Below are 12292 nucleotides of genomic sequence, written 5' to 3' on the forward strand. Positions count from 1 at the left end.
AATATATACCACAAAACCTTTATTGGAATCGCGCTCTATTTTTCACCCCTTCCTCTATAGTGTGATCAAATAGAGGTGGCAGTCAAATGCAGAGTGGCGTTGTATTTCTCATCTACATGTAGCTAATCAGAATTTTGGGAAGGTAAATTCTGAATAAAAATTTGGCAAAACGATGCTAATGTCCCTCATATTTTGCAATTTCCTTTGGGTGGAGTGACATGCTGTTAACCCCAGCATTTTTGAACCATTTTTCCTATAAGTTGAAATATCAGACTGAGATAAACAATGCACTACTTTCCCTAAAGCAATATCAGCCAGATACAGTTAATATTTATTTTGATGTCAATTTCAATGTTCTAAAGAAAAAACAAAGCTTTGGAGTTAAAAAATAAACTTCGATAGTCTATGGCAATAGGTTCTACTACATCGTATGGTGTTTCTGAAAAGTATTCTCTTCGCTCATCGGAACACTTCAAAGTAAACCACACTATGGATGATCCTGAAGAAAAAGGATCGGATTTAGACCTTAGTGACTTTAACTCAAGGTGTAGTCTTGATGATCTTTTTAAGTACTGTCACTAAAATCATGACAGCCACTACTGTCACAGCAACAACAACAAAAATTAATTGTTATTGATGTAACCGAGTCATTAGTAATTTATTAGTACCATCGATTTTGTGAACACTTTCTTACTGACCGCTTTCTATTATAGGTTTGTAACATCAAAGAATGTCAAAATTGCAGTCAAATAAAGGTGGCATTCAATTAAAGGGTTGTGCTTGTTCAACCTTTCTGCTGTCGTGGCGTCCTATTTGAGATGGCATTCAAATAGAGGATTTACGGTATTTACTATTGTAAGAGAAGTGTTTGTCTGTTAGTCCATTTTTCAAAGTCAGGTTAGAGGTTAGGATAAAGGATCGCTTTCAACAAAACTTATTACATTCACCTTAGTAGACCGACACTCTAGCGCCTGCATTATTCAACCTCCTCCCGGTATTTCTTTAAAATTGTGGGCTACATGTTTTTATTGCTTTGTCGCCACACCTGACGATCTCTCACTCCACACTAGACTGAGGTTATTGTTACTTGTATATACATGTATGATAGAGATCTCTCATAGTACACTAGACTGAGGTTATAGTTACTATTATGTATAATAGAAATACCCCTATTTGCCATTTTCTCTTCTAAATGTGGCATGAGAGAAATGATCATTTAAGGCTAACTATGGAACTCTCGTTATTGAATTTGAAAACTTGCACCAATTGGATGATTTATAGTACATTAGACGTTCCTATAATGTAAACTCCCAATAGCGTAAAAGAATTATGCAAAGTTTTTGCTTCGTACTATGTAAAAATGCCACATAATGTAAAGTGTCAAGTAAGAGCAATTTCCCAAATTCGATTTTAATGGTAACATATCTAGCCGCACTTGTGAGAAATAAATACATACGTATAGTGTTATATCCAATATATATACAACTTTCATGACATTTTAGTTCGTCATAATAGATCATAAAATGTATCGACAAAACAGAGTATAGGTAGCTTGTTGTATTGTTAATAAATACTCAAAGGTGATTGATCGGTACAGGTGTTATAGTGTCAGTATACCAATCTGAATGTCACAAATTGGGAGCATCGTAAATTTGTGGCATTCAGTTATCTTTTATGCTAACCTTGACTCTTGGATACAGATAGATGACTGACAGGTGGACACAACTCTTTTTGTTGTAAAATATATTTGTGTTTTGCTTATTGTAGACGCATACTATAAGATATTTGTTATCAGTTTTACTTCACAGAATAAACTTTGCTGTTTAAAAAAAATAAACAAATCATTGTAAATAGACGCCAAATATATGCGCTCTCCATCAACTTATTGTAAAAGTACTGCAATCACAGTCTATAAAACTAGTAAAATTCATCAGAAAAAAAGACAAGTTATCGATGCAAACTAATAATATACCAGTTACGAAGCAGCCAACCCATTAAAAAGTTAAGTCTAGCTCTTTTCTTTTTCAATGGCCAAAGAAGTGAGTTTGGAAAGATCTTGGAATGGATTAGGCAATTTACATGTATTTTAATGTTCGTATAATGTAAAATCTCGACAATGTAATTGTTTTTGGAACGGATTATTTATGTTGTGGGAGCTTCTACTGTATATGAAATGTCTTACGCTATACAAAACAAAAACTTTACATCAATTCTTCATTTAAGTGGAGTTTTATATGGAATATTGAGTGGAGTCTTTTTCCAACTATAATGGATTTATAAGTGGAATAAGGTTATAGGCTACAAATAGAAGGTTTACGTTATAGGGGGGTCTACTAAACTAGCCACAAACATGGAAACAAAGATGAGAAGCGTGTTTATTTGCAAAGAACTTCGCTTTCCATTCACAGTGTCAAATCTTAAAATAACTTGCTGAAAAGTGCAAGTTTCATAACGTGTTAATTTTGCCAGATATATACTTTGTTCTCAGCAGTCATTTTTCAGAGTCATAAAGGTTTATCGCATTTTGGGCAGACATACTGACGTTCGTTTTATTGGTCAAAGCAAACAATAAAACAACTTACTCACCCTCGAAAGCAGCCAGCGGACAGAGCTGTCAACTCTCCTGGATTTTGCGGGACCCTCCCGGAATTGAGATTACCCTCCTGCAAAAATAAAATCTCCCGGTAAACTCCCGGACTTATGTTTTGTTCTAGGAAAAAATACCGATCAATTTATTTATCAGTCGCTATAGCATTAACGCGATGCGCGTAATCTAATTATAACGAAAGACTCGCTGTATCGAAATACACTTTTTATGGCTTCGTGCATAGAATTATTGTTTGGTAACTTTATGGCCTTTGAACTAGGCACTCGAACGTTTCAGAACATTTGTTTTTCGTAGGCCCCTCGCACTACCTAGGTCTAAGTAAAGATTTATATGTATAGCTCTTTGGGTGGGCGTTTCCTACGGCCTTGACATTTTCTTGTTTTTCAAGTCACGATATACGATCCACCGTTCAGTCATGTCCAAAAAAGTCAAGTACGCGTCAAAATTTAAACCAGAATGGACCAAAGAATGGCCCTTCATTGCATCAAGCACTAAGGGTACTTGGGATGTATCATCCGGTCATTGTACCTGGTGTAAAGCTAATTTTAGCGTTGAGTATGGCGGACGGAACGATGTCATACGACATATAAAATCTGTCAAACACAGCAAGCACGAGGAAGCTCTTAAGAAGACCAACAAGCTACAAGACTTTTTTCAAATAGGAAATGAGGAAATTTTTCAAATAAGTTTTGAGAGTAAAGCTAACAGGACAAATAAACAAATTAGTAATGAATGCAAGGTAATGCAGCGCTGGATTATATTCTTTTCCAGCTTTAAGCCTCCTAAAATGTAGCATTATGTTTGTTGATCCTGGACTAGTATATTTTAAAGTACAAAAGATAGGTGATATACTTTTGCATTTAAGCTTGTATTAGGTCACAAAAATGTTAAAATTTTGGTAATACACTGACCATATCTATTTTAGGTAACAAAAGCAGAATCCCTTTTCACGCTATTCATGGCAAAGCACAATTTGTCATTTTCTGCTGCTGACCACTTCACCAAACTTGTTCCCGAAATGTTTCCTGACAGTGAAATTGCCAAAAAATATGGATGCATGCGAACCAAGACAATGTCTATGATAAGAGGTTGGTCGGTTAGCATTTTTTGCTACAGCCACAAGCATCTTTATTGAGACAGCTATCAAGACTTTATATTCAATTTACATTATTCATAAAATTTTGTTTAGCTTTATTTTTATGCATGTGTTTTGTGTAATTGGTCTGTTTAGTAAATTGGCGTAACTACAACTTGCATTTTCATGCTCTATCGATCCAGAGGGTTATGGACCATACTGCACAGCACAAGCTGCAGAAATCTGCCAATCGTCCTATTTTGGCCTCATGATAGATGAGACAACAGATGACCATGTAGATAAACAGCCATACTTGCACGAGTGTTTAAAGATGGTAAAGTTGTAACCAAACTCATTGTCATGCCGATATGTAATCTGTCCACAGCAGGTGATTTGTTTTCTACTCTGGACAAAGCTCTTAGGTGAGTTTTAAGCAAAGTATCGTTGCTGACTAGATTTTTGTTTCATGACTCTAGTTCTTTTAATTTGGCGTTATTATTATTCTAGGAATAACAGGTACCAGAGGTAGGTACTGCAGCTGTTGAGTGGCCTCTAACACTTTCTGTGGAGCAAAAGCAATTCTAACATTCTGTGGAGCAAAAGCAATTCTAACATTCATGTTCTGATTCTGCTTAGATCCTGCTGAGCTCACTAATTTGCACTTTAACATTGCCTCTTTTATTTAATCAACCAACAAGTAAGACTCTGGAAAGTAACTCACTGTTTCTCTGATGTGGTACTTAAGGCATAGCTAACTGTAAAATGAGGGTCGGGTGATAGTTGATGTTGATGGCGACACATAACAAGTCATTTATGCATGTGTCTGTTAATTTTAGCTATCTAAAGATACCATGGGAAAAGGTGATAGCCTTTAACAGTGACAACTGTTCTGTCATGAAAGGGCATCGCAATGGAGTGATTGCTAAAATGCGAGCTGTGAACCCTCAGATAGTGGATGTAGGGTGTATCTGCCACATGGCTAATTTGGCAGTGGGTAAATCTCTAAACGAAGCTTTGTTCAATGTCAATGAGCTGATATGTGATATGGTATCTCATTTTAAAAACAGGTATGCACACCGAGCTATGTTGCATTTAATGAACTTACTGACAGATTTGGCTCAAACTGATATAGCTTTATTTACAATGTTGCAAAATAGACCGTGCATTTAGCCTAAATTACTACTGTTTGTTGATGTCTATGCCTAGAAATGTCTACGTAAGTTTATTTAGACTACTGATTTAACCTCTAATTGCAGCACTAAGCGCATGGAAAAGTTGCGTGAGTTTCAAGAATTTGTTGGAGTGGAGCAGCAACGCCTGTTGAAACATTGTCCCACACGATGGTTGAGTTTGCGAAAATGCGTTGAGCGTGTGTTGAAGCAGTACAGTGCTCTAAGGTCATACTTCGGAGCTCACTGTGAAATTGATAGACCTCGCTCTAAAGTTCACTATATTTACAGTCAACTTATGAACCCTCTGCTGCTTCCATGGCTGCACTTCGTCAACACATTTCTGGAACCATTCTATGCCTTCAACATGAAATTTCAGGTAAAATGTTTTGTTGTATTGTTGCAGTACTTAAATGCATTATAACTTGCAACTTTCAGCCCAGGGTAAGGATTTTATTGCAGAGAAGGCCATTTGTTCCTGATATGAACGATTCCATCTTAACGTTAACCTCTTTTTTGCTCCTGTAAAAAAATCTAAACTTAAAATATTAATCGACACTTTATGAATTCTGAGTAACTGTGCCTTATTGTGAAAAACTTTCAATAAAACAAATACAGAGAGAAGCTTTTTTTTGAGTGTGCTACTTACATCTCATTTTGTCTCGGAAATAAGAACACTTCGTTGTGTCAACTATTTAGGCAAAAATGTTGTGTTGCAATAGTTAAATTGCATGACAATAATTGGTTACACGGTGAAGATTTACTAATTGTGGATCTTTATTCTTCTATGGAGAGGCTAATCAAACAATGCATGAGCTGTCTCATCAGTGTTCCTGAGATAAAGAAACACGCTGCAGTTACAGAGGTTCCATATACAGACCCGCAGAAACAGCTTTCTGACTTGGAACTATTTGTTGGTACAGAGTGTCGGACCCAGCTAGTAGCCTTGGAAGATGAGGCTAGCCAAGTCCAAATCCAACAGTTCTTCAGGTCAGTAAGTTAAACAACATGTGAAGTATGGCTTATTAGCAGTCACTTGGTCTGGTGTTCCAAAATTTGTTTTCTCATTTTGCTGTTATTCTTATTGGCCAGCTATAAGTCTCAAAACTAAAAGTCTAAATAAGGAAACATCTTGCCATACTTTTCACAGTCAAATTGCCATAAATAACTGATTACTGTATATATTATTGGTTACTTTCAGCTCAGTCAGAAATGTCCAAATGGCTGCTATATCTAAAATGTTGGAGTTATTTCCTTTGGCCAGCAAAGTCCTAAAGATGGTTCCAGCTAGTGATGTTAACCAGAAGATGTCCTTCAAGCCTGATGACATCAGATGGCTAGCTAAAGAACTTGGCATATTTACGCAGCCTGCTGATCTAGACCTTATTCATCAGGAATGGGTCAACCTGCAGCTAGATGATACTCCAGCATCGCAATCAACACCAGCAAAGTTTTGGGATGCTATGGCATTAGAGCGTTATCCCTTACTGACGACTTTAATGAGGGCCATTCTCTGCATACCTCACAGTAATGCAGCAACAGAGCGCGTTTTTTCTATGCTTAAAAAAATACATACCGAGGCTAGGGCTGACCTATGTTCCGAAACGGTGAATGCGCTGATAGCCACTAAAATAAACTTTTCTACCTGCTGCTTTGAAACAGAGTTGAAAGCTGACCTACTCAAAAACCTTAAAAAGTCTGCCAAAACCTACAATTTAAAACATCAAGGAGCAGCAGCTACCTCATCCCAAATCAGTGCAGACTCAAATGTAGAGATGATATAGAATCTCTGTCTAACTACCAAATTCGTTTACAGTAAACTTTTGAGAGTTTTGTGTTTAAGTTATGTTCATCACCATGGATATGATACAATGTTTTTTTGCAGAACTGTAGTGTACAACATTAATTTCATAAAAGTTGCCTGTGATTTGTTTTGATATTTTTGTAATTCACTTAAGCATAATCTTAGAGCTGAAATACAATGTTAACCTGCTTAGGTCCCAATTTAAAAAATTTCCGCTAGCGCGGGAGTAGTATATAGAGAGCAGATCTACACATAAAAGTGACGGATCCAGCGGGGGGATAGAAAAAGGGGGTTGTGAATTAAATTGGCTAGGGGTGTAGATTGAATCGTGTGGAGTTGAATGAGATGTTGGGGTTTGGGGGGAAATTGTGGTGTAGAGTAGGGGGTTGAATTCGAGGGGTTACGGATCCGCTCCTGGCGTAATCGGCGGATTATTTGTGGATGAGTCATCGGATTAGCGGGGGATGAGTCATCCGATTAAACGCGGATTATCGCGGGATTAGTCGGGGGAATCGTCGCGGATTAGTCGGGCGAATCGTCGCCGATTATCGGTGGAATAGTGGGGGTGAATATCTGGGACATCGAGGGCTGGATGGTTTTCCGGAGTGGATCTCGCGGATTATCGAGGAGAGCGAGAGATTACCTAGCGGATGAGTGAGGGGGTTAATATCTGGGACACCGAGGGGTTGATTTTCCGGAGATTGTTATATATTTGGTTGAATGAGAGATAAGTTTTTATTATAAAATATAAACTATAAATGTTACAAAAAATTCAAAATCATTCTGTCATTCGTTTTAAAAAGGAAAGTTTTGGAATACATCTTTCATCAATTTCTGTGTCACATCGAAGAACTAAAATAAGAGTTGATTTTCCCAAAGAATTGAGAAACTGAACAGGAAGTAACAAATCTAATCCTTCATTATTTCCAATATTATCATATATGAAGGTATCTTTAGGTGTAGTAGAATTTGAAATAGGTTGAAGATTACAGATAAAGTCAATATCTTGAAAATTCGATCCTGGAGGACATTGCAACATTGAAAGAGTAGAGTTATATCCACATAATTCTCCTCTGTAGAATAATTTGAAATCAATTAGAATATCGATTGTGGAATTTTGAACTGAATATTCACATTCAGAATATGTTAGAACTTGCTCCGATGAAGCTGACACTATAGGATTAAGGTATAGGTTTTTTCCATTTGTTTCATCTTCATTTAGTAGTTCTTTACACGCAAATCTGTGATTGCCTGGTAATGGATAACCACAATGAATGTAGTCCAATGGAAATATTCTTCCGCATGTTTCATTATTCTTGTGATATAAAGTAGTTTCTTCGAATGGAAGTAGTAATGAAACTTCAAATTCATTGAGTGTTCTGCTTAAGCAGTTATTCGCATCGGTAACATATTGAATTCTTTGATTTCCATTAATTATTCCCGTAAAGCGTAAAATGAGAAATATTATAATGTGCAAATTCATTATAGTCATAGTGTCTTTTTAAAATACTACTCTCTTGACTGAAGTAGGCAAAGAAAATGCATAAAAAAGTATGTCAATATAATATATATAGTTCATTCTTCAAAATTATCTTGAAATACTATACAAAAAAAAAGTTATTCAATTCTATTTGATGAGTCAATCCTTCTTGGATATAAAGTGATTAAATATAAAGAATTATGCAAAGTCTAACTGTGATGATTATCAATTCTTCCCATTGATATGTAGGAGTTCACTGAAGTAACGATTTGTAGCATGTTGATCATTGGCTTCTCCTCTCAAATATGGATAAAGTCTTGTTTCGGTTAATATTATGTTTGAAGGTGTGTTCCAATCAAGTGAGGATAATAATGATAGTTGGACTTTGTCTCTCCTTGGTCCGATTTGAGCAGATTCCAAACACGTTCCAATATCGAGTTCGGCAAAAGTCTCATGAAGTTCTTGTCGAGTCAATCCTTCATTTCCATATCGTATTTGCATTATTCTAATACAATATTGACATCCTCGAGCTCCCTCGAAGCATCCACACCGACTTTCTAAATATGTTACGAAACGTTTATAGATATAGAATCCGATAACATAGTAAAAAGTTTCTTCAGTAACTCTTCTGATGAATTTTTTTGTGTTTTTCTTTACAACCACTCTTGATAATTGTCCATCCTTAAGATGAGCTGGAATAAACTCCTCTAGAAATATAACCGACATTGTTTCTGTTTTCTTCGTTTTTTTTTTTGGTTCCTTCACCAACAGAGCTAAATTGAAGAATGGTGGAGAAATCTAGAGGAGTAGACTTAATATCATTCCGAATCTTTTTTTTTTATTTTCATCCAACAGATTTTTCATCTATAATTACATCATCAATTTCATGCTCGATTTCCTCTTCCACGCTTTCTCCGATTAATGGAAATTGTGCTATATGAATGAGTCTTCTGAAGAGCAGTTGTTTCGTTTCATCACGTTGAGTAGGATGAGTCATGTAGTGCCGAATTCTATTCCAAAACACGGTTTCAAAAATCGTTTCTTCCATCGTTTTAAAATCGGTCGCGATAAATCTGTTAATCCATTCTAAATCAACCTCTTTTCCAATTTTACCTTCTCGAATGGTAGCTTCAAGATCAACCCATTCAAAGGTCATCTTCAAATCTGAGGGTGTTATCGATATTTCTTTTACACATAATGTTGATTTCAAACATTCCCTGCATTCCAACGCACTGCAGACACAGTTGGACTTTAATCTTTTCAATGACACAACTTTTCTAAAAGCAGCTGTTCCTAGAATGTAGTATAAACATTCCTCGGTAAGATGTGTACGAATTTGTTCATTTTTGTCAAGATGAACCAAGATGTTATCTGGGATTATTTCTGCAACCTCGAATGGAACAAAATCTTTAATCAGAATGTTTTGAGTCATGTTACTATGAGAAAGTCTACATTCGAAATGATTTTACATTGGATAGTATATTGAATTTATATGAGCTTAGTTATATATTATTGATATTGTATATACAAAAAGAAGAGCCAATGAAGAAAATAAAATTTTATAGTAATAATACATCGAGGAGCAAAACTCTACTATCATATATACTTAACAACAAATTCACTTCTAAAAATTATGCTAAAATATATTCTGTGCTCACTCCATCGTTACATACTCTTCTTTTTGAATAAAAATATGTTAATCCAGTTCTAAGTTGAGTGTATGAGAACACTCTATTGTCTTTTTTTACAAAACCTTTGTTTACCCCTTCCTTAGGAGATCTTGAATGTAATACTTTTAAAAAAGTGTCTTTTGTAAAACTATTCGTAGTTTTACTTAATCCTTTACTGCTATGCTTTGTAGAATGAGTTTCATCATTCCAGCAAAAGTAAGTCTTAGAATTTAAGGCTACTATTCCATGTCCTGAAAATTCTACTTTGAATAAACCAGGAGTCCTTATATCATATTGATATACTTCTTTGCAACAATTTTGTAATTCCCACAACTTTGTAGGAACAGATTTACAGAGTTGGAAATCATCCGCGTGTCGATCGCAATACATCCTAGGAAACCATTTTCCATATTCTTTGTAGTATATATCAGCGATCTCTTTTCTAACGATATTATCCATAGGTGCTGAAAGAGCCATGTAGGCACTATCTGTATCCATCGCCACATACTGGAAGTCCTTTCTGTCGAAGTATCTAAAATAAAAAAATTTCAATCCTTAATTCTTGTTATCTTAGTATTATAATACTCCCATTTCAAAAATTATCATTCAAATGTTTACCATTATACATATTTTTTCTAAAAGATACAAATGAGATTACTTACCTATCCATGAAGTCATAGTAGAACTCCAACATCCGAAGTTTAGCCAGTTGTAATATGGAGAATCCGATATGTACAGGTATATCCATTTTCATCTGAATAAATATATATACAGTCCTATTAGATTCCTTTACATATATTAGCTCAAGTAAATTTTTCATTATGATTCAATTATATCAATAAGATAATAAATATATACTACTAACCGAAGGCTTGTGTTGAGTCAACTCATAGAAGCTATCAACGATTTCCTCCAAAGATTCAAATCTGTGTGATCGTATTCTCAAGGATGCTTCATAATCTCCTTGAATATACTTGACATTTCGATGTTTTAATTTCTCAGTGATTGTTTTCCCGTACGATGAATTTCCAATGAGTTTATTGGTTGTGGCTATCAACTCTTGGTCAGGATCTTTGTCACCAGCTCTTCTAGCATTTGAGACAGATTCTCCAAATGACTGGAAAACTCTTCTAGGGGTGTATTCTATGACTTGATATATTTTGGTTATAATCAATCCATGATTAAGATACCATTTTGCTAAAGTGGTGAGTAGTAAAATTTTTTCTCCAAACATACTCCCCACCAAAGTTCGTTGTTCTTGAGGTAGCATTCCTTCCTTTTCAGCAAATTCTTTCATACTTTCACTAAGATGATTTCTATTCAAAGATGTATACTTGAAAATGGGGCTCATTTCTGAAAACTTTTCGTATAAGTTTTCAGGAACAGATATATCACATTCAATGAATCCATATATCTCCCCTTTTATAATCTGCTGAATAATCTCATCCTCGGTGGCAAAGGAATTGGAAGGATAAAACTCTTCGTTGAAGATACTAATAAAGTTCTTAATCTCGGTGTTATCCTCAATCATCTTGTTCCATTCACACTCCCAGATTCTTACTAAACGATATCCAAGTTCTTTAACATATTCTTCCTTCTTTATCGTTTCCTCCAGAACTTCACTCATGGGTCGATTCTTATATGGATGTATACTTATTCCTTTGGTCTTGTTACAGTTATGTCCATGCCAGAAACATCCATGAAATTGAAACACTGTATTCGATTCTTCACAATATCCATCAACAGGAAGATTATGTTGTCCAATTCTAAATTCTTTATCGTTGTTTTCATGTAAGATTTGAATATTGTCCTTCCAAGTCAAAAATTGTAACCATCCATGAGCAGCCATGCTATTTTTTCGAGAATGAGTGTATGCAAATCCATTTTCGAATCGTCTTATTCTAGGGTTTCCAGTAGGCATTTCATGCATCATACTCCACAAATATAATGCATTTGCATCAACTCCTAGAATAAGTTCACAAAGTTTGGATTCCTTTCCAAACTTTCTTTCTCGAATCAGTGTTTTCTTCGACTCATGAAGTCTGTGAAAAACAATGCTAGGTCCACCTACGATATTGTCCTTGATAGTAAAGTAAATATCTTTATCACTTTCCTTGATCAGACAGACAGGTTGACAAGCTTTGAAATGATGTGATGAGATTGTCTGATGATGAGAACTCATAGGATGAGGAGGTGAATCTGAAAGTTTCAACATCCATTTTACTGCCAATCCAGGAAGTGAAATGGCATCTTTCAACATATCGATTCCCATGGTTCTGTAAACTTCTTTTTGTTTTTCTACAGCTTCAACAAATGGTACTACATCGAGATTGTTGTACCATACTAGAAAATCTTTTAACGTTTTCATCTTCTCTTGTTTCCAAATGTTTAAACAGATTTCATAATCAGCCTCCGAAATATGTTCATCTCTCAAAGAACTGTAAAAGCATTCTTTAGCTGGTAGAAACGGTTGTTTCAACTTCTCA

At 35.4% G+C, this 12292-nt stretch overlaps 1 protein-coding gene and 1 long non-coding RNA gene across 2 annotated transcripts; one reads left to right on the top strand and one right to left on the bottom strand.

Moving 5' to 3' along the window:
* Positions 1 to 3023: 3023 nt before the first annotated feature.
* LOC137408065 (zinc finger protein 862-like) lies at positions 3024 to 6636 on the top strand. The gene is made up of 8 exons (XM_068094455.1): positions 3024 to 3347; positions 3534 to 3696; positions 3887 to 4025; positions 4191 to 4208; positions 4520 to 4750; positions 4940 to 5231; positions 5526 to 5842; positions 6054 to 6636. Exons 1-8 carry the CDS (start codon positions 3024 to 3026, stop codon positions 6634 to 6636), a joined length of 2067 nt encoding a protein of 688 aa, XP_067950556.1.
* A 3122-nt stretch (positions 6637 to 9758) lies between these two features.
* LOC137408799 (uncharacterized) lies at positions 9759 to 10962 on the bottom strand. The gene is made up of 3 exons (XR_010980133.1): positions 10672 to 10962; positions 10469 to 10560; positions 9759 to 10338 (listed from the first exon to the last, which is right to left on the bottom strand). It is a non-coding gene; the product is annotated as an uncharacterized lncRNA (long non-coding RNA).
* Between the last annotated feature and the right edge of the window lie 1330 nt (positions 10963 to 12292).

This window comes from Watersipora subatra, chromosome 11, assembly GCF_963576615.1.
Source record: "Watersipora subatra chromosome 11, tzWatSuba1.1, whole genome shotgun sequence".
Taxonomy (NCBI): domain Eukaryota; kingdom Metazoa; phylum Bryozoa; class Gymnolaemata; order Cheilostomatida; family Watersiporidae; genus Watersipora; species Watersipora subatra.